This window comes from Gouania willdenowi, chromosome 15 (assembly GCF_900634775.1).
Source record: "Gouania willdenowi chromosome 15, fGouWil2.1, whole genome shotgun sequence".
Taxonomy (NCBI): Eukaryota; Metazoa; Chordata; class Actinopteri; order Blenniiformes; family Gobiesocidae; genus Gouania; species Gouania willdenowi.
Genome location: NC_041058.1, coordinates 10,631,694 through 10,659,678, shown reverse-complemented (window position 1 = coordinate 10,659,678; position 27,985 = coordinate 10,631,694). Strand labels below are relative to the sequence as shown.

General features: G+C 39.2%; 1 protein-coding gene and 1 long non-coding RNA gene across 3 annotated transcripts; one reads left to right on the top strand and one right to left on the bottom strand.

Moving 5' to 3' along the window:
• Nucleotides 1-101: 101 nt before the first annotated feature.
• Nucleotides 102-22,271, top strand: LOC114477223 (protein FAM53B-like). 2 transcript variants are annotated; one of them, XM_028469427.1, is made up of 5 exons: nucleotides 102-259; nucleotides 9,808-10,052; nucleotides 11,359-11,413; nucleotides 13,607-14,454; nucleotides 21,154-22,271. In XM_028469427.1, the coding sequence occupies exons 2-5, from the start codon at nucleotides 9,975-9,977 to the stop codon at nucleotides 21,514-21,516; spliced, it is 1,344 nt and encodes a 447-aa protein (XP_028325228.1). In that variant the 5' UTR covers nucleotides 102-259; nucleotides 9,808-9,974; the 3' UTR covers nucleotides 21,517-22,271. The 2 variants fall into 2 exon arrangements, with proteins under 2 accessions (XP_028325228.1, XP_028325227.1); XM_028469426.1 differs by having other exon boundaries at nucleotides 102-264.
• On the bottom strand, nucleotides 22,010-27,516 carry LOC114477224 (uncharacterized). The gene is made up of 3 exons (XR_003675681.1): nucleotides 27,506-27,516; nucleotides 24,825-24,834; nucleotides 22,010-22,080 (listed from the first exon to the last, which is right to left on the bottom strand). It is a non-coding gene; the product is annotated as an uncharacterized LOC114477224 (long non-coding RNA).
• Nucleotides 27,517-27,985: the final 469 nt, after the last annotated feature.

Below are 27,985 nucleotides of genomic sequence, written 5' to 3'. Positions count from 1 at the left end.
AATTGGCTTTATACAACTTTGTTCCGGGTTCGGTTTTCTTTTGGCCTCCCCCGTCTTTCTGCGGTGTGTGGCGGTGGATATTGTTACAATCAATGCTGAAGACAGCAGAGCTTCCAGCTGCTCTCAGTCCTGTTCAGTCCTGGTTCTGGGACGCTGGACTAAACAGCTGCACTTTGCCTCAAACTTTTCCCCTTTTTAACAACACATTGTTGTTGTTTTACTTGTTGAGGATGGCCTGACTTCGACAGAACCACTGACGGTCAGGTAAAAGCGCTTTTGTCATTTGTTTTAACACATAACTGTACTTTGCCATGCATCACTTTGTACATATTAGTTGTTTCAACACTTTGTCATGAAAAGAAAACGCATTATATCGCATCTTGTCACTCCAAATCACTTCTACACTTCAACTAAATGGAGAAACGTGTTGGGTGCAACAATATTATTTGTTCAGTATTTGTGAAGTATCTTAAAAACAGCTGTTTAGACTAGTATTAAAGCAACCATCACCATCTACATGTGACAGAAAATGTGTGTTTGCTCAAGTTTTCTGCACAAAACTTTGTTCATTAAAGAAACAATTGAGGTATGAAAGCCCCTTCGTGTCAGCCAAGGTAATGAAAGTGTGCTGTTGTATGAGTATACTCAGTATCACTACCTGTAGGTGGAGAGGCAGCATGGTTACTGTACAATGACACCCAGATCCTCAACACAACTGGTGAGAACAAATTAGGAGTCTTTCCTCATCAATCTGCATCAAACACCTACAACTGGGACCTTCTTTCAGATTTAGATCAATAGTAGTCGCCTCATTTACTTTCACTTACTATAGCTCATCTGGGAGGTTGGGGGATTTGCATGTTGACAGAGGCTGATATTTCAAACCACTATATATATATATATATATATATATACATATATATTACAGCTGTGTCCTGGGGGTTTAGTAAAAAAATATACACAGTCTAAGTCAAAACTGAAAGACACACTAATAGAGGTGTTAAAAAAAAATCGATTCGACGATATATCACGATATTACGTCGTGCGATTCTCGGATCTATTCCAAATGAATCCATATCTATTTTTTTTATTATTTTATTTATTTTTTTTACCTTTATTTAACCAGGAAAGTCTTCTGTATTGCAGCAGACATTGTGCACTGAAACCAGGGCATGTTGACCAGCTTGTGTTTTTTTTTTCATCCATTCATCCATTTTCTTCCGCTTTTATCCGGGGCCGGGTCGCAGATGCAGCAGTCTCAGCTTCTTTTTTTTTTTCAATAAACTCTAAAAATAAAGTACTAACCATCTGCATTTATTTGCTGTTCTAGGTATATACCTCAGTTAAGTGGCACTAAAGCCATGCTGCCCATAAGTCAAAGTTGGTTTCAAAGTCACAGGCAGATTCTATGTTGTTTTTTATTTTAAGTTGTTGGCACGTGGCATGTTAAAGCCAATGTTTTGAGTGTGAAATATGCCAATAAAATATATTTTATACATAAAGTTCTCATGAAGGTGTACACATTTACAGATTAGTTGTTTCTTAAGTCATATATATATCGCCTTTACTTTAATATCTTATCGGGATACAAATCGTATCGCCTGATGCGAGGCAATACACACCCCTACATGCTAATCTTTCATTGCTACACATTTGTAAATGTGAAAGCGAAATTACATGAGCTGATGCTGATAAGAACTTTTATATACTAGTTTACTATCCATTATCATGAGGGTGATGCCACTCGCACAGGCACGTACACCCTTAAACTACTAGTATTGAAACTACCTAATCAGCCAATGAGTCCTACAAATCCAGTTTCATACTTTCTGATTATTTCCACAACGTCCCATGAAAATGTCTAATAAGATATATATATATAAATGTGTTAACTTTAAAAGATTCTCCTTTTTGCCACTCACACGTCATTTCATCTTCTAGCCTTAAACATGAGATGGCATGGGTTTGGATGGTTGCAGGTAAAACAAATGGAAAAATTCAACATGTTTCCTGTCATTGCATCATAAAAGCTCTCAAATTCGAAATGAGGCTACCACGAGCTCCATTATTTTAAAAACTGCTGACATTGTTATTCAGTCACCACTAACTGCTCAGCAGTTGCAGCTCTAAGAAAAAGGTGGATAATATGTAAAAGGTGCTAACTTCATTGGTTGCATTTGGGGGAAAATTTCACTTTTCCGAGTTCAAGATTGGAAGTTGGTTGATCTTAAGGTTAAGGTATAGAAGCATAGCTGCTGAACTGTAAATATCTGGAAATGTGTTTTGGTGCCAACATGCTAGCAGCACTCTTGAGGTATTTTAGCAGCTGCTAGCTACTTCAGAGCTACTTAGACGCTAAAGTTCAGTTTAGATGCAGGCCATGAATTCTGGGAAAAAAATGTAACCAGCCATCAGCAGCTCTAATGTGGGGTATTGATAGGGGTGCTTTACTAAGTCTGGTTGGGCATATAGAAGAAAACCTGTTTTGAGTCTAATTTGCCTTTCTTGTACAAGATCATGATGATGATGACTGCATCTTGCTTTAATTTTCAAGGTCGTTAACCCCTGGAATGTTACACTCTGAAGTTGATAGTTCTGACAAGCTTGTTCACACCAAAGTGTCAATCTGAAAACAGGTTGCATGTGACAGTGAGCTTACGTACAAGTGGATGGCTGGAAATCCGGTATCTAAATAGATAAAAATGACTTTAGTTGCATAATTAATAGGTTTTTTTTTTTTAGGTGTTTTAGAAAGATTAGCTGCCAAAATAGATACTACGATACTTATTTGTAACCTGTTTTTGAGCAGCAACAGCAATGTTCCAGTATTTAAGTTTTTCTTTGTAGCATGGGTATGATTTACAGGAGCAATTAGGGGTTGGTGGGCTTTTAAAGGGCGTCAGTCTGCAGTCTCGTGCGTGTTTGGGTCGCACACATTTGCAATGTCTTTGTGGTGCCATCAAAAGGTCCTATTAGAGCTCCATTCTGTCCGTGGGCAGCTGTGTGCTAAGCATGCCTCTGCTTCATTCTCTCTCTGTGTGCACAACTCTCCCTCAGTCCACACGCTGACGCACATGCTGCCACTTTCAACTTTCCTTGCACTCCCCTTTTTTTGGTCTTTCTTCTACTTACACTGTAGTTCTCTTTCTGATCGTGATTCTCTGGCCAAGGCATTATGCAAAAACTAGCAGGGAGGGATTGTTAGCCCGCCGTGCCTCTCTGTGCCTCCATGGTGCTCTCTATTCATGTCAGAGGCTTCCTCTTTCTTCCTCTGTGACCTGCAGTCATAACTACAACTCCTTCAAATGTGCTAAAGCTTATAGCGCCTTACTTCAGTTGTGAAAATCCAATGGCTTTTGTCATTTCCGGTTATGAGCACAATTGTTTCCTTGTTCTAGTTCTTCTTCTTCTCTTAGTGCATTCCTCTCATTAGCATGATAGATTTGTAAATCTGGCATCTCCTCGCACACGGCGCCAAAGACCTGCAGCTGAAAAAGAAACGAGGCATTCTCACATACACCAGAGAACCTCTCCATAACCCCCCTACAGACAGGGACCAGATTCCACTTTTAGATGAAAAGCATTCTGGGATGCAAAGGAAATGCTACTCTCAAATATTTTCACAAGTTGGTTATAAATAATAAGCAATAAATCAGAAAACAGATTTAATTTTGAATGCTTATGTTCTTCATTGCATTTTTGACTTTCAAATGAGATAGTCTATCCATCCATCCCCTCAAGGGGAAGGGTGTGTTTGTGTATCCAGTGTCTGGTAGTGTTCACATGTTTAGTGTGCATGTACACAAGCAGTATTCTTCTGGAAAACCCCTGTAGTCCAGGTGAGCTAATATTTAGCCATTTTGTCATCCTAACACCCCTTCAATGAATGACAGCTTTTAGCTTTCTTCTCTATAACTTCTTTAGCTGCTTCAAAACTGGGTTTCCTTTGAATATCGCATAGCACTAGAGTATATGTTTTACAGAGTGAGTAGTCAGTGTTTCTCTAAACCCAGTATGGCGTACCTATCTCACTACTGCAAAGAAAGCGGATACTTTTTTGGCTAAAATCATGAGTTGCCGGTATTTGAAAGGCTTTAGGATCTTTTAAAAATCCAGGAGTATGCATGGTTGAAAGGTATTTCAATTTTTATGACGATTATAAGAGGTTCTTCTTTAAAGTTTACATCCTATATGTTGTTCTTACCCCTACGACTTTGAGATACCATAGTTTAGAGGAGGAACACCACATCTGTCTTGATTAGAAAATGCAAACCTATTCTTTAAAGTAGTACCTTTTTTTTTAAACGATGGCAGAGATAATCGCTCTAAAGGCAATGCGTATGGTCCAAAAGTAGCTTTTTGTACAAGCCAAGGCTTGAGATCAGAGCCAGAGGGACCTACAACCCTGTTTTCACACACGCACGCACACACAGACTTGTTTTTTATAGTGACATGTGCTGTAACTTCCCTTTAGGGAACTGTTTCGCATGTTTGGCCTTGGTATATTCTCACTGGCTGTCAGTCTTACACACACATTTTGTATATGCCTGTAGGGTATTTTGATTAACAAGATCAAGATGTAATGATGCTTGTAACCATTTTTTTTAGAAGAAATACTAGAAACCAATGTATCCATTGTTAAAGAATCAACAAAAAAAAGGTAACAAAGCAGTTTCCCTGCTTTATTCATGAACGTGGAGGTACTTTACTCATAAATCACATGATTACTTTACATAAGTTGCTCCATGTCACTGATTAACTATGTTAAGATGGTAAGGTGTGCTGTTTTTGTTTGGACGAACATTTCCTGCCTGGTTCAATTTGTTCTGGTGCATTCAAAGTTTTGATTGTTAGGTTTCAAAACCAAATCCTGCAAAAACTAGCAGAGTTAGACAAAAAAATGATCGCTAAGGAACCTAAAAATTCAGTTTGGAATATAATAATTGGATGAAAAGTAAACTGTTGGTTGCTCCCTGTAAACCATAATCCAATCAGCAGCCATGAGATATTTTCAGTAAAAAAAAAAAAAAAAAAAAAGAGCAACCAAAGGCTTTACATACAATACACCTTTTACATCAATACAAAGTAACAAATGTAATCTAACTAAATGCTGTGTTTACCTCTGCTCTGTTGTTTAAATAAACACTGAATAATGTGTCGCTAGAAATCACCAAGTTTTTGAGATTCCCAAACTAGTGACATGGCAGTCAGCAAGAGAAAGTGATTGTATGTAAAAGGAGGAATGTGTTTTCTTTTAAGCAGCTGTCTCTCTGATTTATTATACATTTAGCTGTGGAAACAGGACTTCAAAGTAAGATTTCTATGTAAGAAGGCGTCAATATACTAAGTTAAACTCTACCGTGAATGAATGAGCCAAAGGAATGTTGCTCATAAGTTACATCCTGACTTTGCTCCCATGCATGCTATAATATGATCTGCACTTCCACAATGTAAAAACGGTGAAACAGTATTGTTGTTTTATTCAGTGATTGGTCGTGACAAGCTGTATATTCACTTGCCTGTGCATCATCACAGTGGTCGTCTTTTATTGAGCTGAACAGTTGGAAGAAATAGCAAGCAGCCTTCCAGGCGCTCATGTAATATATTCCTAAAGGATTAAAGCCCTCCTTTAGTCTGCAGGGAACCGAACCGGCACATTGATGATGGAAGAAATCGGATGCAGAAAAGAAAAGATTGATGAGGAGTAGCAGAGCAATTAGTGAGGTACCTGATGTATGAGGAGCTGTGGCATTTGAGGGTTATTTCAGGGGGGTAATGGGGCCCCTTGCTTTACTCGAGCTGAAACACCTGATCTCATGCTTTTCAATTCATAAACCATAACAGGACTTTTCTCCAGGATGAGACTTTAATAGTAAATTTTTGGCTAAAGATTTTTTTTCTTTTTTTTATGCTGAGTTTGCAGGTTTAATGTCACTGTGCTGCAGCTTGGTAAACAGGCTTGCTCAATAGTCCTGTGTTCCATCACGTGGTGATTAAAATAAATCTACCCTTTCAGATGTGTTTTGTTTGGATCAACAACCTTGCAGTTGTCATCTTAAGCCTTAAAATTTACATATATATATATTTTGTTTTTAGTTTAAAATTTGCACACTTCCAGATGAAAAGGTAAATATTTTCTTCTGCACAGTTGTTGATAAATGGTCATGTTACAGCAATGTATATCTAAGACATGGCTTAGCATAGGAAGGGAATTCAAGACTAGATAGCTTAGAATATAATACAACTTGTATAGTGATGATCATAGTGGTCTTCTCTTTTTTCAAAACAATATGGGTCATAAATACATTTAAAGATGCCTCAATACCACATTACATTGTAGATCTCTCCCAGGGCTTTTGGTTTTGAAATCTGGATGATCCACACCCAATTTAGCAGTGCCATGTGACCAACAGGGAAGCAGAACCTGTGCAAAGAGAAGTGCGTAAATTAAGTGTCTTCGTGAGAGTGAAAAAGTGGACAGAAAAAGCTTAAAACTTTGACTTGAAAAGAGGTAATTTTCTTGTGTGTTTTGTTTTTCACTTCCAACCCTGAATTTTTGTTTGGCAACACATAAATATATTTTACGCTAAAGCTACTTAAGAATCTGCATATAGAGGCGAGAAAATGTCCATTAACGTTGACGTCTATTTATGCACTCATATGGATGGCTGGCTTGTGCTCTGTTTCTAGTGGGTACTAGGGTGATGGCCAAAACTTTCAATGGTATGTCTTGACCTCAAGCAGACTATTTTTTATGGCCTCTGCCTCACAGGGGGTGGGGGTGTCTGTGTGTCAACAATTGACATGACAGACATTGACAAACCAATAGCTGTAACTTTTACGCACACACATCTACAATTATCCACACATTTCCACTTATGAAAACATTGATAGACACTTATTTTTTTAAACATTTGCTGGTGTTTTGTGTATTTGATCTTTTAGTGATTTGCACTGTTCCAGCCACTGATCACACTCTTGACACCAGACGCACTCCGCACAAGTATGCAGTAACCAAAGCCAATTGGTGATGGACACCCAACACCCTGTCACAGAACTTTAGAGAGGCCCAAATGGGCTCCTATTCTTCTGCCTGTACAAATCGTCACCTGGGCACAGAGCCACATTAGTGGCCTCTTCTTGTGCTCTCCTGAGTCATTGACTATTGTGAACCGAGGGCTGCTGTCTGCACTTCAGCAAACAGAAGTCTGATGTCAGATGTACCCCTTAGAGTGAAATGGATTAGGAAGGTCCAATGTAGTTGCATGACATAAAGATGAATAACAACAATAACATTTTTCTTAAGCGACACTAATGAGCGAGAAGTAGTTTGTTAAAGTCAAAATGCAACATTGGGATGAGCAATGACAACATTTCAAGGTAGAGGCGTTCTAATACAACTTTTTTCACTTCTGATACAATATAGACATCACTGCCTTGCGTATTGGCCGATGCCGATATCAATAGAATGTGATTTCTGCGTGAATCAAACAAACTTTCCTATTATTATTATTTTGTAGAATATTAGAAAAGGTTTGTGCATGACAAGTTTTGCACTCATCTGAAACGTTGTTTTCGGACTTTAACGAAAAATACTGCCATACGAATGAAGTCACTCACACTCCTTGCTACTTTGTTAGCACCTTAGCACATGCTGTGGTTGTGATCACATGGTTGAATCCAGGCACTGCTGGATAGAAGTCCTGGAAGAGAGTTTGGAATGGACTGCTTGTATTGGAGTACTTTAATTGTAGATTTTAGATGCAGGCTAATATAATCCGATTTGCTTGTCTTGGAAAGCTGTCCAATATCAATATCGGACCTAGTCCTTTATTCATCATCTATCACTTTAATCATTGAGGAGTTTTAAGTGACAACAACCCCTGGCAGCTGTTTGGGCAAGAATCTAATGGAGTTAAATACAGTGCGTTGTGTGTGTATAATAGTTTGTAGTTGGCACAAGGATTAAAAGTATTGTCCTCAACTTTTGAGTAAGAAAACCACAGTCGCCGTTTTGAGCGTCATATTATTTTCTTTAAAGTTAACCCGAGTGTCATCCAGGAGAACTGTACATTGAAAGCCACAAACGTCTCTTTTCAGCTAAAAGCAGAATGAGTCTCATGTAACATAAAACACATTGTTTACGACTTCAGGTTTCTTTTTGTGGATTTTGAAGGATTAGGCCCTTTCAAAGTATATGGTACAGACAATAATAAAGCCTTCCAGGTGGCTAAAATCTGGTGTTTTCTGTAAAGGCGCCACAGAAGTGCTAAACAGTTTTCTGTCCATTAAGCTCTGGTTTCGCCCATCCTGAGAACTTGGTTCATTAAGTAAGCCTGGCTCCAGGGTTGAATTCACACTCCATCTGCCCTCTCCCATGACCCCACTTGCCAGTCACTTTACACAAGCACAGGTTAGCATAAACAGACATGCACACACACACACACACACACACACAGATGCATGTTCGCATGCTCGCATGCTTGATGTTTGAGATCTGTTTCAACCCTGGTAGAACACGTCACACTCCCTAATCGCATCAAAAAGCAAAAACTGTAACAACTTCTACGCGACTGTCATACTTTTCAGAGCAATGCTCTGGTTGACTTATACACCCACGCTTTCCCGTTTGCGTTGCCTCACTCAATACTGTTTGTCAGTCCTAATCAGTGAAACAATCTGCAAAAGTGATCATGGTCAACATTCCCGCCTCCTTTGACTTCCACCACCAGGTCCAGCTTGTCTTGCCTGTGGAGGCCCAGTTGTGCTCCACTGACTCTCTGGGATAAATGGAGATAATGGGAGTCATATGCTAGGAGTTGGTTTAGGGCAGACCGACATGAAGCATTTATAGTTTTCATGTAGTCATGGGGCTGACTAAACATATGGGACAAAGACTGCGTTGTGTAGCCATCTACAGTGAAGTAAAATTGTTTTATCAGACTCCAAACACCCACTTTCGGATCATTTCTTCGATTATTTTCCTTGCCTGCTCAATTGTACTGGTTTTCCCCCAGTTCAAACTGGAACTCACAAAGTTTCTTATACAAGTAAAATAACCCTTAACCCGAAACAATGTGCCATCTGCTGGTTTTCTCTGAATTGGAAGCCATTTACCAGATATTTAACTTTTTTCCACTCTCCACATTTATTTAAATCATATTTAAACATACTTTAAGAAAATTGTTCCATTTAATGGATTTTTTTCAGACCTCTCCGTTAACTCCAACAATAACCAGCAATGATTCCTAAAAATAATACACAGAAATCTTTCCAAATGCCTTTAGAAGCACTCAAAAGCCAAATTGGAGCAGACACAACAAGACTTGTTTGTCAAATGAAACATCTGATATCTATATAAAACTCTCTACAGTCTTTAAGTTGTGTTTTTACTGCTTCAGCTTCTGTTAGTGATGTGCCATCTGTGGGGGCTTTGAAGCAACCACAGCCCTTCTATATGTTCTCTCTCCGTTCGCCTTTCCTAGCCACATCTATAGTCATGTGATGTGAATGATGTCATTTCTCAAATTAGATGAAAATGGATGTTGTTTAGGCCACGTTTCACTATTTACACAGATAACAAAATAATGAATAAAATGTGTTTTTATGAATGTGTTTTTAATGTTAATGCTAACAGGAGCTGTGGCTACAGGTTTAGCTTATTACCTGCCTTTTGAGCATCAATTATAATGGCTGGATTCTAATTAGATAGTTAATTCAGGTCTACAATGCAGAAAGACGTGCTGCGTGGCACAACATTCTTAAATTGCTACTCACATTGTTCTTGTGTGTGTCTTGTCTCTGCAGACATAGATTGGATGAAGTAAGAACGGCCTTCCTTCCTCCTCCTCTTTCACCAAGCACGTGGTGATCAGATCATCCTGATCAACTTTATGCACTACATCTTCTCCTAATATGGCGGGACACAGCTTTTTTCTGCACTTGAATAGACTGGAACAAAGTTACGCGTTACCATGGTGATCATCTCGAAAATACTGAAAAAGCGAAAGGGTGTCAATGATGTAAGATCCAAGACCATTGAGAGACAGCTGGTAAGAGAAAAGCAGAATATTCAGTGTGTCAGATAAAACTATACATGTTAAACTGGACTTACTTGAATTTGTTTAGGATGAATAAAGTACAAATGTGTCATTACCCATGAATAAAAGTCCACAATCCAGTGGCTTATAAGGCTTAAGATAACAAGTTGAAAATTGCAAAAATTTGGATCTCTGTAGCCATAGCATCAACCGAAAGGTGCTGACTGTGTAAAATCCAATTTGTGACCCACTGCTATAAACTCCTCACAGTCTCAGTGCATCAATGAATGTCATTTTTTTAATATATATTTATGGCGAATAACTCGACCACCAAATACTGTAGAAAAGTTAGCAATAGCATTGCTACAACTTGATTGCTTTTGAACTTGCTTCGACATTTTTAAACCCACAGACATTATCTGATACCCAACAACGTATTTATATAAGGAAATGAACAAGGTATTTGGATTGATTTGATTGTGTTGCTAAGATACTGTTAACCTTAGCAATAGGCTTTATTTTCTGAGTCATCATACCATTTTCTTGTTGATATAGTCGCCACCCTGTTGGAATACGTAGACTCTGAGAAATGGATGGATGTCTGGATGATGGCCAAGGCTGCACAAACTTATTTCTTTGAAATTCTTGTTATTCTGCTTTAACAAACTTTGTTCCGCAAAAACTCAATATAAACGAAACCTATATAACTAATCAGTTATTTTATAATGACTTTGTTAAAATACATTAGCATATAAATTAGAACTGTTGTAAAGTAGAAGGGCACCTCTCAACAGTGTCAAAGTTGGCAAAAGTTGAGTTACTTTTTGAATGTTAATTCTCAACAAGAATGTAAGACTCAAGTTATGTTATAAATGGGCAGTTTCTTTGCATTGGCTCAAATTAGAGTTAAATATTGGAATCTAATATAGTTAGCCTACTACTTGTGAACCTCAAGTTGCTAATTTTGTTTATGAACTAAAATTATCACAATTTTCTTTCATATGCACCAACTATAACGCCTGAAGTTGATCAGAAACGAGCTGATTTAAAGACTGCTTCAAAAGTCCTGTTCATGACCTCATGAAGTGAATCAGTCCCACCCATAACTAAAGCATAATCATCCACTATTTTCATTTGAAAAATTATTTTCTCAATGACCTGTTAAGTAAAAAAAAAAAAAAAAAACTTTTTAATGGCTACTTTGATGCTAAATGTAGATAACTTGTCTGGTTCTTATCTTTGGGGTGTGGTTTTGAATATTGAACCAAAGCCTTTAGAGTATTTTACTTTTTGCTAATTGTTTACCTGTCCTTTACAGCACGAGCTCCCCATCATGAGCAGAGGGAGTACCCTCCTCTCTCGTGGAACTATGGGTAAGTGCATCTTTCCTTTGGAACATGTACTGTTTATTCATAAATTTGATATCATCGCAATTTTATGGATGCAAAGTAGAATTAAACTACATCCTGTGCTTATTAGATAAAAGAACTGTTCTTATACATTAAGACTTAGTCAGAAGCATTTTTATTATAGTTTTAGCTCAAAATCTTGATATCTGACTCGTTCTATAACTGTCTTTTTAACTCTCCCAAGGAATTAATATTTTCACCGGTGTTTATTTGTATGTTTTTTAGCAGGTATACATCTAAATTACATAAAGGATTTTGATCCAGATCAATATACTGATTATGGATCACTTTCAATAATCGAAAACTCCGTTTCTCATGTTTGGCGAAATTACAAAATTCATATTTCGGTTTTGTAATAGTTATATAAAGCTGGTTCCTCAAATTTCTTGCCAGCCTTTAAAGTGTAAATGATCATGCCACCATGAACAGGATCATTGATACAAATAACTGCCAATATCTGGCAAAGAGGATATTTGGCGCTGAGTGGTGGTTTGCGCTTTCTGAGTGCTCTTGTTATCCATACTACCTTTTAGACTTGGACTGTTGCTTCTCTCGTCCGTCACTCACCCTCCTGTCATGATCTGCATGCACCTGCCTCAGCACAGTGTTACTCAGCACTCTCATGAGGGTAAACTGTAATTGAATATGCTGTTGCCTATGTCAACAGCTCTCCTTTAGCTCTGTTAGTGTTGGAGTAATGACGCTCACTGTTAAAAAAAAAATAAAAACAATCTCCCTTTTTACCACTTTGTCCTTTTTTCTTTTGAAGAAAACTTGACGCCATCACAGTGGTGATTACATGTGTTTAGTGTGTCTGGTTAGTTCAGCCTACACTCGGTAAATTACTTTCAAAGGGTGGGTATTGAAGTTCATCGCTTTCTCTTATTGTCAACTTGTTTTCTGAGCATTCCTGTCAGGTCGTCGCTATAGACCCTTTGGACTATGTTGTCCGCACAAAACAATGGTTTCCAACTACTAAAGTTTAAGAAGGACTGCCAAATTTGAACTAATTTAAAAGGATGGGATTTGGATCAGTAAAGAAGCCTTTTGTGGTTGACCTTCAGATATTCACAGCTTGGCTCTGTGTCTGTAACCACTATGAGGTATTTTATCTCCAGCTGGGAGGTACTTTTGTGCTGACTACTTTCTAAATCACATATAGTGAGCCACATAGCCAAAAAGGACTATCCTTTTATTTAACTGGCTGATTATTATTTAAAAAACAGAAGTTTTTGGTTTGAAAACCACCATTTCAGGAGATCTGGATTTTAGACTCTCTAATGAACTAAACTTCTAAGCTTCACAGGTTTTTATTACTAGAAATACCTTGACTAAACATTAGATTGATCTATTTTTAGGTGAAAGACAATGGTTCAAACTACATAATTACATAGTCCAAGTTATAAAAGCACTTTCTATGTGACACAAGACAATTTTTTCAGAAATAAAGCTTTTTTGCAAATTATTGAACTGAAGTTGAGATTTAAAGACAGTATATTAAGTTAAGGGTTTGTTTATTGACAATGTTTTTTTCAGGAAATGTTTATCTCCTGACATGATCCGATTGTCAACTGCCAGTCTGTCTATTACACATTTGTCAAACTCAAGGCCAGCGGACCAAGTTCGGCCCGCCAAAGCATATTAAATTAAAAAATTTCTTTAGAAAATAATGGTAAATTCTCACTCATTGTCCCACAGAATTCTGGTAAATTATGAGAAAATGTGTCCTAACATTCAGGATTTTTGTTTGAATTTGTGCTTTTTCTTTTCCTTCACAAAAGCATGGATTTTTCTGGTCGGGCCCACTTGAGATCACACAGGGTCATATGTATCCCTTGAACTAAAATGAGTTTGACACCCCTGGTCTATTACATGGAGCTTTAAGGATGTTATTAAATGCTAGAAAAAAGATATTTTTAGTGTTGTTTGTCCTCTGTTCTGAAGAATGTAAGAGATTGCACAATATGGAGGCAGGTAGTGACAGATGGTAGAATGTAATCAAGCCATGCTGCTGTCATTCTTTTGTTTAAGCTAGACGCTGTCATTCTCTGATTAGAATCAATAAAGGTTTGGTATCTGACTTGTTGCACAGACAGATTAAGATTGCGGTGCTATTCAGTTCATTTACAGTGATTTGATGTGTTTTGACGATTGCAGAGGCAGAAGGGTGGTTGGACGTGGGACGAGGCTGCGCCATCCAGCAAAGAAATCCCTGCCTTACAGGTTCCAGTCTGGAGAACTTGTGGGATGAGTCAGGAAGTAGGCGTTGGGTCACTGAGCCAGGCAGTGCCACCGCTATCACTAGCCTCATCAGAGATCTCAGTCTCGGTAGCATTAAAATGATCAGCACCCTTAACGCACCCCCGACTTCACATTACACCACTACAGCTACCACTCAGGGTCCCACTGCACCTCCCAGTAAGCGCCAGTGTCGCTCCCTGTCTCTCTCAGATGAATTTGGTGGGTTTCGCTCATCCTGGAGGCCCCAAAGCTCCCGAGTGTGGACGGCTGTGGAGAAACGAAGGTGCCACAGTGGAGGAAGTGTCCGAGGAGGTTGCCACTTCCCTCCCATGCAGCGCAGCTCCAGCTTTAGTTTGCCATCACACCCCAGCAATCCCTCAGAGTTGGCCTTGGACTTGCCGTTCTTCAACCAGCAACTGCCCCCCCACCCTCAGTTCACTGCCTCTCCAGTGTCCTCTAATTGCACTTCTTCGCTTCATCACCACAGTTCCAATGATCAGCTGCTGCTCCGGCCACTCTCCTTATCCAACGAGCAGATCAGCCTGTCACAGCTCCAGACAGAAGAGGTATCAGAGAGCAGCTCCCCAGATTCCACCCCAGAGCTGGGTAGGCGTGCTGCCCAGAGAGCAGGGAGAACAGGGTGCCTGTCTCGCAGCAAGTCTCAGCCCTGCGTGCTCAATGATAAAAAGATTGGCATGAAGCGCAGGAGACCAGAAGAGACGCAGGAGCAGCGACCTTCTCTGGACTTGGCAAAGATGACTCAGGTTAGCTACAAATGTTCGCCACATGGGCAACACTTTGCCTACACAAGCATGCACAAGTTCACACTAAATCCTTGCATGCTTTGGTAATTGGACTTGTTTGAGTAACATATCACTCTTGTTTACAGATAAAAATGAGATCAACTCCAGTTTGTTTATTTTTTCTCAAAATGGCGATATGCAATATAAATCTTGATGTTTTTATATTTATTTTCTCTATAAAGTTTTGCCAGGAAGACAATTTAAAATTAGATTTAGTGATGCAAAATGCCACACAGGCACATTTATTAACAAATGGCTTCACAAAATGTGCCACTTTTGGTTTTTTCTCCTCTAAGGGACAGCACGTGTGAGTGACTTCTCTAATGTGGCTTCTTTAGGGGAAATTCTGGGATAGGACGCACTCGGCAATGCTTTTTATTCTGCTCTGAGAAGTAGTGAAAGCAGCAACTCCTAAAACCAATTTTTTAATACAAAATAAGCTATAAAATAAAAATATATTGACTATTGTAATTTTCTATATCGCCAAACCAGGACTTTTGAATCTTCTCCAATCTATTCCAAATTTTGTGTTTAGAATATCTCTTATTGCAGTCAGTTAGAATCTGGACCAATACATGTTCCTCACAGACGATTCTTTTTGTTTTAAGGCCACAATAATTACTAGATTTCTTTTTTCTCTGCGACCAATCAAGAAGTGGATCAAGTTACGTTGTTAGGTTTATCTGGGTTGTTTGTCCAGGCTTCAGGGACTAAGTGATCTCTGCATAACGGTGGCTTTCTAAAGAGGCATACCACATGTCCGGTCATGGTACCAGCGCCACGCTCCAGCAAGCTCACCTCCGGGTTATCATTTCATTAACTCTGTTGGGTAAACACCTAAAGGTTGAACATTTCACCATTAACATGTGCTCCCTCCTATACTTATTCCCATCTTACATTCAGTGTTGCATTTGTTCTTCTGTCCTCTGTTCTTAATAATTCTGCCTTGGTTTCTCCACATCAAGAAGAAGTTTGTTTGTTCTTTTTTGAGGTCAGAGGAAGTAGTGGCACGGCCAGACTAGACAAACTGTTAGGATTTTTAGGCAATGCTCTGACTATGTTTCAACTCAAACCACAGGGAACATAGATTTTAAGTCACCTGCTGACTATGCATGAATTAAGTGTGAAAGTAAGCAGTCAAAAAATCACATCCACACAAAATCCTTCAAAATAACTCTGTAACGCCCGCTTAATCAGAAACAAACTAGGTTTTCTTTTCGACTATTAGAACATGGCATGTATTTATTCTTGCTTTATGCAGCCTGTTTTCTTTAGCGATTCCACCTGCAAAAATGCCAAGTAGGGCGACAATATCAAATAGTTGTTTGCATGCACACAACGAGTAAGTGTTATGGTGTCTGTGTTCACTATTGGCTTTGCTGTTTAAAGAATAACCTTATTGTTGGTTTTGAAACTCAAGATTATTGAAAGACGTTGGCGTGTGCTAGTATGTTGATTCTATGCAGATTTATGTTTACTTACTCATTTAGATGCGTTTCACGAGTAAAGCTAGCAGTGACACACTCTACACACTGTTTGACTTACAACACCTTTATTCCACTGCTCCACTTTCTCATTCTTCATAACCAGCCTGTAACATCCAGCCTCAAAATGTGTTCATCAGAACTACAAAACAGCATGTTGTATTTAATTAAAAAGCAGTTAAAGATTTGTGAAGCTGTTAAAGATTACGGACATAAACCAGAAAGCTCATGTGGCTTGAAATTTGGTTCGGATAATAAGGTGGAAAGAAAGTGGAATCTGTTTTGGTTGCAACGAGTTTAAAAAAGGTCAAATTTAATGCAAGTATTGAAAATAGATGCAGTCGTACAACCTCTAAGCAGAATATATATCCTATCTAGATTATAAAAGGAAATGTTTAAATGACCTGGTGTTGCATCCATTTAGCTTGATTTATGCAGTTATTTTTTAACCATATAAGCCAGGGGTGTCAAACTCATTTTAATTTAAGGGCCACATACGACCTTGTTGGACCTCAAGTGGGTCAGACCAGTTTTTTGTAAACAAAATCCTGAATGTTAAGCAATTGTTGAAAATTAATTCTTTGACTTTGCAACAAAGTTTCTCTAAATTTGCAATGTAATTTGCCAGTATTCTGTGGGCCAATTTGCTAGAATTGTCCATGTTTAAAAAAAATAAATAAATAAAAAAAAGTCCAATTTAATATTGATTTAAATAATGTAGTACTGCAACCCCCATCATATTTTATCTACAGCGTATATGGTAATTTACAAAATGTTCTGTTTTTGCTGTATTTTTTACTTCAAACAAAATCTTCCTGCAGGCTGGACTAGATTCTATGATTGGCCGAACTTGGCCCCCGGGTCTTGAGTTTGACATGTGATGTAAGCAGTCTGTTAAACAGTATACTATGTATAGTGTGTAAGTTTACAGTAAATAAAAAAGAACAACAAAACCGTCTTTATTTGCACACTGATGATTAGAGTAGAAACCATTGTAGGGACGAACTTGGGTAGTGCTGTTCATATAACAAGCGTCTGCTGTCAGTGGAACACTGTGTAATTTGGCCTCTGCATTCCTTTACCACGTCAATGAAGCAGGCCAAGAATTGTGGAGATGCATGTCATGCTAATCGGTTATAACATGACTACAGCAGGGATTTACGTTTCAGCCACTCTTTAATTCCTCGATTATCCTCTCTAGTGCGTGTGTCTATAAGCCCTCGCTCCACTCTCTTCTCTATCTCTTGTTCCTCTCCCACCTTGACCAATCACTGTGCGTTTCCCAGAACTGTGGCTGTGTAGCAAGCTGCTGACTGAGAGCCAGTTGTCTGTTGATTCTAGGTCAGTCGTTGAATGATTGTTCACGAGGAGCACACCTTGCTTTTGAGGAAGTTGCCTATATGAGATCAGCCTACTGGTATAGTTTATAACTTCAGCTGCGTTATTGCACAATATGAAAAACCATTACAGACTATATTTAGCTCGGGGAGCTTTAGCAGCAGAGGTGGCAAAAGGGGGTGTGTTGGAATTCCTGAATGTTGGTGTACTCTGGGGGGTGAAGAACGGGGGTGTTCTTATTTCTTTAGAAAAGCTGGCAGACAAACTCAACACTACTAATAATATCTCATTTTTGTGGCACATGTTTGCTCTCTTCTGCTTTTCGTTTCCTCTTTCCATCTCACCCCATTCCTGGGATGGCAGGCATAGTGATCATAGCTTTGTGTCGATCTCCACAGGCTTCTGGGAACACCTAGGTGGGCATCTCTACGTGCTGCGTTGTGTGCTTGCGGTCTGTAAGGACATGTCGTGACATGTCTACTTGAATTTGCCATGTGTGTGCGCTGTTTATTTCAGCAACATCTGGCAACTTAGCCATATTTTCTTTATCTTCCTTCCAGGCATTCATATGTTTCTGCTGTTCATTCTGTTTGTGGAAATGCAAATACCAGATAGAATCACTGAGAAAAAGCAACTCAATGTGTGCAAGTTTTAAGCCAGGAAAGAGTTAACTTTCTTGTTTTGTTCCTGGATCTCTGACCTCTTTTGTTTTACAGTTGTTTGCTGTTGGAAGTCAGTTTCTTTCGCAGAGCAGATTTACTCTGCGTGCATTTGATCTGACATCATCTGAACTTTTCCACATTCCCTCATGTCATCAAAGGACCGTGTACTTTTTGTGCATGGTTGGTAACAACCTGCTGCTGCTTTTCATATCTTTGTGCCTTTTTTGCATGTGTGCTTGATTATTGACAAGTTCACAACAGAGCCTTCTCCCCAGCATGTACTAGGGTGTTGTTTGTTGTTTGCCCTAATTATAAGCAGGATATTTGGCTAACCTTGTGGCATGTGCTCAGGCTTCCTTCAGCACAGCTGCCTTTTAATCCAATCATGTGGATCATTATCTTTTAGCCAAATGCATTGTATTGATTGTACTTGGAAAACATGCTGAATGGGTATAGTTCATTTTGGTCTTTTATTTTTGTCACGGTCCATAAAAACTTAATGTACTACCAGTGAAGGGTCTTTGCAGACAAGTCCCATTTCAATGTAAGAATCACATTTTTTTCCAGCATCACCACAGTTCATTGATCTCTTACTGTGGATTCTTGGACCTGTATCTGACCTGTGTCATTAGATAGAGCAAGTCAACATGAAGTAAAAACCAAAAGACGCTCAGGTTGTGCTCGTTCACCACAAAGTGCTCTACAGAGCCTGTGCAAACAGCCTTATCATAACACAAATGACAACAGGTAACTGAAAACCAGGGTCGTCAAACTCATTGTAATCAAAAGGCCACCAACGACTCAATTTGATTTCAAGTGGGCCGGTAAGTTATTCAGAATGTTAAGCAGTTCTTAAGAATTAATTAAAGGTCCTATATCATGCAAATCAACTTTTTTTTCTTAGCTTTTAACTTTGTTACAATGTTAATTCCTTATCAAAAACAACCCAAAATATTATTGGGCTTCCTTCCTGCATCTCTAAGAAATCCTCAATAATCCTGCTTTCTGAGCTGCTTCTCTGTCCTCTTCTGAAAAACGAGCGGTTCAAATACTAGTGACGTCACTAGAATTATGAACCGCCCCTTCCAGGAAGTGCCTGCTGCAGGGGCCGCGCTTTCATGGTGTACACTGCAGTGTTAGCACCCAGGGAGCAGACATTGCGTCGCCTTTGACTTGATCTGATGTGTTTGTGACCCAATGCGACGCAACGGTTGAGGTGATGAACAAATGATTATCACCTTAAATGCACTATTCCTGTATTTAATAAAGATGAGGAGGAGAAGAAAGTGAATTGGCTGCTTAAAACTCTGGTGATGGTTTGGAGCAGCTGACTGCTGCTGCTGCTGGATGAACACACAGCGCTGAGACGGACTCACACAATAGCCTCTTAAATAACCATGTGTTACTGTAATGTGCAGTTTTTTGGCTGAAAACAATAACAGTGTAGCAAGAGAAAATTGCTTTAGTGATCTGCCTCAGAGCGAGTCATGCAGGCAAGTCGGTATATAGACACGCCCACTGATGAATATGCATAAGCAGGTAACAAACAGCCCGTTGGTCAGAAAGTCACTTTTTAGAGGGCTAAAACTCTGGAAAACAGGTGAGTTTGGGAAAATAAATCTCAAATACTATGATTTTGGGGTTCTTAGAACAAATGGAAATGGGTGAAAAATGCATGATATGGGACCTTTAAATTTGCAACTAATTTTCTTAAAATTTGCAAAGTAATTTGCCAGGTTTTACAAAAACAAAAATTGCAATTTGATACTGCTGGAAATAATGTAGTACAGCAAGCTACACCGTATTATGGGGGAGAATAATTCAATTTGGGGAATTTTAATGGAGTCAGATATCTACAACATACTGTACATGAGAAAATCTTCCTTCTGGCCAGACTAGATGCTCTTGTGAGCCAAATTTGGCCCACAGACCTTGAGTTCGACATATGGTCTAAAGAATGGGGTAAGATTTGAAATGAAATAGAGCCTCATTTTATTTTCTTGAAAGTGGTTTTTGTATTTACATGGATAAATGTAATTCATCTGTGTGAGAGAATATGCAAAGCTAGCTACACAACTGAAATGTAAAGCTACAGCCCAAACCTCCGGCCTCACTCTTCCAAGTCCTACTTCATAGAAAGCTCATTGTAGAAAGACTGCCTCCTCTCCTTCTCTTCTTCCTCTTCCTTCTTCTCTTTGGACTTGCTTCTCCTGCTCTGCTGTGATAATTAGTAGTGGGGTATTACTGGGGGGGTTGAATGCTGATACTCTGGGCTGAACAACCCACTTTTCCACTCTGGTTATGTCAAGCGTTTGCAGATGCAGCATCATGTGCTAGTGGCTACTTGTATGCTTGAGTTCACTGAGCAAAAGTAAGCAATCTGTAAAATCAGACGGTTTGTTAAATCAGGTCAAGACGAGTAAGCTAGAAACAAACTGTTAGCAGAAGAACTACCATGTGCCCCCCAACACATGCTCCAAAACATTAGGGGTGTTGATCATGAAAGCTGAGACTTTTTCTTTTTTAGAGAAAGCCCTCATCTCTATTCACCTCCATGCCTCCAACATCTGCTGCTGGGGGCACTGCAGAGATCATTAACCCTTTCTCGACACTGCTGGGCTGCTATTCTTTGTGGCAGGGAGGAATTTAAGCTTTCAGAAGCCATGAAAGCCAGGAGAAGATATTTGAGGACGTTGAGGTCAGGATTTGAGAGCATGGACATTCAGTTGTTCACACATGCACGAGTGCTTTCAGCTCTTCTCAGGAGTAATTTGTGCAATATGAAACCTGATAGTGAAGTCTAGCACTGGCTCAAAGGGAAGTAATTCTTCTTCATTTAGGCTGGTCAATGTGGCTTTTTCTTATAAACAGGCATCAAGCACAGGTTGACACACAAAAACCATTTTGTGGTTTTTGAAGCACATTTCAATGTTTTTCCTTACCCAGTCCTGGCAATATTAGAGCTGTGTGTGTGTTTCAGAGACTTGTGTACTTGTGTTTACATGTTCACATGCCATTGAAGAAAGGCAAGGCGAGGATTTGGCTGGTCAAACTGAAACCTAATCATAAACTGAAATATTTGGGAGTTTCCACCCACCGAAAGCCTTTTCTGACTAACTTCTTTAACATTACAAACCTATAATATTCTTGTCCTCTTTTTTGTGTTTTATCCACAGAAACTTCACACTTTCCAAAGCTTAAGCTGTCCTGGTTTTTCAGCAATCGAAGGCTGCCAATCAACCATGGCCCCACTTTTCCTTACACGGGAAAGCCAATCTGATTTGGATTTCATGGCTGTGCCTGAGATGGGACACGAGTCATGCCAGGAAATTAGAAAAGACAACACCAACGAGGATGAGGATTCATCCTATGAGGAGGAGCTGGATAGCGACTCAGCTTTTAGTGTAAACTCGCCATCCCTGTCTCCTGTAGGATCTTCAGATGGAAAACATGCCCTCTGGAAGGGTGACCGTGGGAGCGCGATGGACATTTTCCAGCTTGGAGGAGAGCTGGACCTAGACCAGATCGAGAGAAACTGAACTTTGAGTAGGTAATTTCAAAAGACTGTCCTGACTGTTGCAGGATGAAGTACAAAAAGGTCGACATTGGACTGAGAAAAGAGGTGGTCACCTTTTGAAAGGGATGTGATTTAAAGATTATATAGCATTAAGTATTTTGTTAATGACTTGTTTCCCGATGACACTTTTGCCTTGAATATACAATTTACTATTGAATTGTAAACCATTGACCCACATAGTTTTGTATTGGGTATTCAGCCTAACTCAGGAGTAGGAAAGTGAGGGTGATTCGTTATCTGCTTGACACCCTTAAGTCCTTTTAGCCTGATGACCTTTCTAATGACGGCTAACCTGAGGTTTGCAGCTATGTTGCATTAGCTGGACTCTCCTGTGTTTACTGAAGTTTGATTTATCAAACAAGGAGAAGCGGTCAATAATCAATATCACACAGCGAGTAAAGGTGGACCTTCCTTAGATCTTCATATTTTTTGTGCACAAATGGAAATCAAATTTCTATATAGTGTTTCTCTGAATGTAGGCTCAACAAGCTTTATGTTAACTTCTGAAAATACAAAGTGCCTTCCTCTTTTAGTACCGGTAGTTTCTTTCTACTCCAATTGTATATTTGGATCAAACACTGAATTTCATAACCTCAGTTCTAACACCAATGTATATTTTTTAAGCAAATGTTTTTTTTATGAGCTGTTTGTGAAGGAGCATTAATACAAGGCCCTTTCTACCAGGATTGAACATGAAATAAATGTCAAATCTCCTTTCATAAGTCTGCTTGCTTTTTTCTTGCATTTTTGACTACATTTGTGATTGTGACACGTTTTGCTTTTAGAGATCATTGTTTGAAAAAAAAAATCTGTACCTTTTTTTATTTTTAATACATTTACAAGTTTTTCCGCTCATGCTCTCAAAAGCAAACTGCATGTTGTAGAGTGTTTACCTGTACAGCGGCAGTTTGAAACCAGTCTATTACACCCTACTGTCAGGTACTAGATCACTGGGTTGAGTTTCTGGTGGTCACAAGCTTGTCTGGCATTCTTTCCTTGACTTGAGGACACTGGGTCCATGTGTTGCCTCTGGGCTTCACATAAAATGAAGCATTCCAATGTAGTTTTCAGAGTCTGAAAGAAGCATTTTAACACTGATTCCTTGAAAAAAAGGGTTTGGTACTCAAGTTTTAGGAGAAAAAATGGAAACTTGCTAAATGACAAAAATTAATGATCCATGCAACAGATGGTTTGAAGGTGGAATTACAAATAAACTACAAGCATTGCCCCATTCCAGAATGTTATTTAATCAACGTGTGATAAAGTCCAAATGTGTGTAAAAAAAAAAGACAAAAGGTGACACCTGCATTAAGCCCAGGAAAGTATGGTAGATCCTCAGTCATACTTAGTGGTGACGAGCTAGTTGGGTTAGCCTAAACATGTTTGTGCTCCATGTAAAGTTCATACCTAAGCTGGCCACAGGGCAGCCCACACTGTAAACAAGTCCAGCACAAATTTAAACATTTACTTGTGTGAAAAGGATTTGTATTTATTTTATGGATTAAAATTTTACCGCAATAAAAACACTAGCATGCTAGCTAACATCTATGGTACCTTCAACAGTTTTTGAAAAATGTTAAGTCACTCCAAATCTGCATTTAAAGTTACACTACTATTTGTTTAGTTTCACTTATGGGATAATACAGTTCACCATGTTTAGTATGTTTAGCTTAAGCAGATTCAACACCTTTTAAAGCCAATCCTTAATTGAAAAAAATAAAATACTTAGTGGCCTTTAACTTTTTTCCTTTTTCTTTGTTTGTATTAGTAGCAATCCTCAAATAAAAGGTCACATTGTAACCATGAGTGTCTGCATGCCCAAAATAAATCTAGATATTATATTGTCATGGTTGAAAACTAGGCTGAACAGAGGATGTCTGGATCTGTGATGTTGGCTAAACAAAAACGATTTCTTCCCTGGGATTTCCGCCAAAGTCTTGATGTGCGTCCAAGTCGCCGAAACAAACACGTCACGCACCTGTTGCATTCATGGGACTAATCGTCATTGCTTTTCCTAACTTAAAGCTGCACTAAATACTAGCAAAGCTGTTATTATTGGTCACTGGGGGAGGCTGTTTGCCCACTAGAAAGATAGGTCAGATTGTCTTATGTTCCAGAAAGCAATTATGTGCAAAACAGGATGTTAGAGCAACATGAAGCTTTTCTTCATATTGTGGCCTTAGAAGGAAAATGTTAATGGCTTAAGTATTAGCTTGCACAAACACAGTTTAACAAACTTTGGTTAATCATCTGTCAACTTAAATTACTTTATTTGTCTCAAGAAATACAAAAAAGTGATTGATAATATAGGCTTGGACTTGATTATAAATGACTACTTTAACACTTTAACATAAAAGTTATTACTCTAGCCATTATTTGCCAGGTTGCTTGGTTCTCCCAAAGTTCATTTAACCACACATGCTCTTTCAGGAAGCAGTGGCTAAGCAAGAGAGAGAATTAATAACTGGAGTAAAAGCTCTATAAATAGGATGCATTGTAGCAGTGGCTGGTAAACGTAGACATGTGAGAATGGGAGACAGGAAAGGCCACGTTAGACAAATTTACAGCGCCCCAGTCCCCTCGGCTTTGATTACATGTGTGAAAACATTGGCAGTGCTTTCTGAAGGAGCAGCTCTACCCTGTCAGCAAAACGACGTCAACTCCCATTGGACTCCCTTTTAAAACAAGGGCTGGTAATGACTTTGATTTTTTAATTAGGTCTTCAAGGCATATCCAAGTATTTACTTTGAGTTATATCCAAGGCATACGACATCACAGCTATAGGAAGACACATTTTTATAGGATTTTATATTCCTATTTGGATGCCTTGGTGTGTGCATGTCTGTAAGAGTTCTTGCTTTTCTTTTTGACATGTAAGGAGAAGGTTATATGAAGTTTATAAGAGCCGAAGCATTCCAGAAAAAACAAATGGAAAAGTCAACAAACAAACTCGGAAAAAGAGATTTCCTGAAGAAAGTGCAGCACCAGTGCTAAATAAACACAAGACATGCTCAAAAAAGCACAAAGCCAAAGTCATTACAGACAAATACACGCCTGGGGTGGAAATTTCCACCTCAATTTTTGGTTTTCAACTGATTTTCTGACATGATAAATCAAGCTTTTAGTTTAGTGTCTAATAGAGGATAAATATTTGTCTAGTGAAACAGAATAAAAGGTGTATACGCTGTAAAACCTTTAGTATCAGTGGTGAAGTTGAGTTTTTAACAGAAAAACTCTTAAAGGACGTAAGTGTATATATATAAATCTAACTTTTCATCATCTTTATATACTGTACCTACCAACTGAGACCCAAAACAAATAATGAGAGAATGTAGAAGTTAAGGCAGAGTTTGGGAGGTAGAATTGACTGCATTGGGTTATTTCAGTTTGGAAAAAACAGGCTTTATTGCCACTAAATGCGGTTTATTAGAGTTTGTTTTACAGAGGGATACGAGTGATGAAGAGAATTTTCCTCGACTGAAAACCATGTGACGAAAGAGAGGAAACAGCGAGCTTTCTCTCTCTTTTTTGGGAGACTCGCTTCATGCACATTGATGACTGAGTGCCAAACAATGGAGGACTGAAATAGACATGTTTTTGCAGCGGCTGGTCCTTGTCCATCCATCACATTTGCTGCATCTGGGTCAACAGACTGACTGCTTCCCATGAATGGAGAGGGAAATATCTACAGTATCTGCAGAAACTGAGGAAAGACAAAAAAACTGAGCACTAAGATGAAATTCAATATTGTTTTAATTTATTAACTGACTTCACGTTCTGAGGGGCCCCTGTCCCGTCAGCTGGAATATTTGTTTATTTTCCAACTCCAGCTCAGGGAGAGAGTGACCAAAACAAACTGGGGTTGACGGAGGACACTTAAAAAGCAATCGTGCTCCAATCGGTGGTTACTTGAGAATTCCTACCAGAAAACAGCCTCCAAAGTATGAAAGCAACAGGCTGCAGTCTGCCTGCAAATCTTTGACCTTGAGTGAGAAGATGGCTGCAGGGTAGTCTCAATCTGGAATGTTGTTGAAGCCTGTTTATTGCTGTAATGGTGGCTAAATTGGTTTGACTACCACCTGGTGAGATAATAGATGTCAAATGACCTCTGGTTTAACAACTCATGTCAGGTTGACGTGGTTTGTTTACATGCTTTTGTATGAGGGGACTTGAGTTTACTGTGATTTGTCAAGGCTCTGAAAGCCAATTTGTGACAAAACCAGTTTACCGATAGTCTTTAAACTAAAAAAACTAAATTAAACTAAATAAGTAACACTTTTTGACAACATGTAACAATCACTGTTGTTAAAATATGACACCATTTGATCGGTACCATATTGACATGTGACGAGAATGACTAATGAATCTTGCTATGCCTCTCATCATATTGTGGTAGCATATTTCTAGAGACTTTGTCCTTAAAGGAAGTGATAATAGAAATAGAAAGTGCAAAGAAATAAACAAGTTTGAAAAGGTACAACCACACCAGAACTTTAGTCGTACAGCTGCAGCTCTTATCACTAAAATAACAGTGATTAGGATTAAAGTGGGAACCAGTTCCACCAAAAACACTGCCTTTAGTGGTGATACTACTGGGTCAAAGAGACTTCTGCCTTCTCTGTTTGTTCTTTCACAACATTCAACAATGGAGAAGCAGCAAGTTGCCGTGCTTTTAGTGGTTTTAATGCCCTGTGATCTCCCGATCACCCACAATGCCGTGCACTCTACATCGTCTCCCACACTTCTTGTTCTTAGTCTGCGCCGAGCGGTGTTGTGTTCACAGTGACTTCGATTGGGAATTCTCAGAGACCAGCAGAAACAATCGCTCTAGAATTCACCTGTTTGATCCGCTCTAGACTTTGTTTGCGTGTTCACACGATTATCTGAGCAAACGATACCTAGAACATTTTAACCGCTCTCGGGTCTCTTGATGTGAACGTAGGCAAATGCAGCCTAAATCATTTTTTTTTTTACCCCTGTATCCAATCTGTTAAAGACAGTCAGAACAGCACAAGTCAGATTATTTCAAATCTAACCCAGGCCTCTTTCATATTTAGACCTAAATCTGATACATATCTGATATTTTGCAATGCGACTCCTGTCTGAATGGCCAGGTCACAATTATCCACACACACTGTATGTGTATGTGTAGTGCAATATGAACTAGCACACATGCAAAAAAAAAAAATCTGATTAGTGCATTAACACTTTCTGACTTAACAATCAGTGAGATCTGCTGGACAAGCAAATGACATCCAAGAAGGTCCCACCTTGTAACTTCCAAGATGTTCAACATCTCTAGCTAATGTCTTGATGCTGCTGACACCAGATACCAAAGCACTGCCTTTAATGTCACCTTGGACCACAAATTGGGCAGTGGTGGCCTTGTGGTTAAAGCTGATATCCAGAGTTTCTGAGAAATCTATGTTTATATATGATTCTTTTAAAATGCCTAAAAATACCTAACTAGTCTTTTACTATGGTCTATTGCCAATGGTCATTCATATACTTTCATGTATATAAGTCCCTCCTTCGTCCTATAAACCCCTACACAAATGTAAACGATCGCCGAGTGCGCCCAGCCAATAGGCTTTGACTTCCTGTTTTCGAGACTGTCAATCAAAGTGAATGTGGAACTGTGCACGGAAACAAGGCCACGCGTCACAACAGCAAACAGGTACACATGATTTTGGCTATTACCTGACCTATAGACCTATATCAATGCAACCCGATGTGAACTTATGTTCTGCGAAGCATGTGCAGAAAAGTAGAGGCGTGGCTTCTGGTAAATTGGAGAGGAAGTGGAGCTGTTGAGGACGGGACACCGAGACGTCATCTCAGAAACTCCGGATAGCAGCTTTAAGGAAGCGGGTTTGCAATCGGAGGGTCACCGGTTCAAATCTCACCTGGGCCATCACTGTGCGATGTTGAGCAAATCCCTTAACCCTAACTGCTCCCTGGGCGCTACGTGGTGGCTGCCCCCTGCTTCCCCTAAGGGAAAATGGGTTAAATGCAGAGACAGAATTTCACTACAGTTTCACTACTCTGATTAATAAAGGATACATTATTAATTTATGTATCCCATTTTGAATAAGACTGGTGGGCCTGACACTGTATGAGTACAGATAGTTATTTAGATATTCATCAGATCGGTATCACCACCGCTCCCCTGGTCCGGGCCTGTGGGCGTGTCAAAGAGAGAGAGGCGCCTGCCACTGGCTGGCATCTGTAAACAAAGGCAGATGAGAAGGCAGCGGTTGGCGTTGTTATCGTTGCGTTGTTATCATTGGCCACTCGTCCAACAACAAATCGACATGGAAACACCAATTAAGTTCAAAATAAGTCCCTGGATAAACTCAGCAAACACACATAATGACACTTAACTGTACGGATAGTTTACACACAGCTTTAACAAATAGGTTCACAAAGTT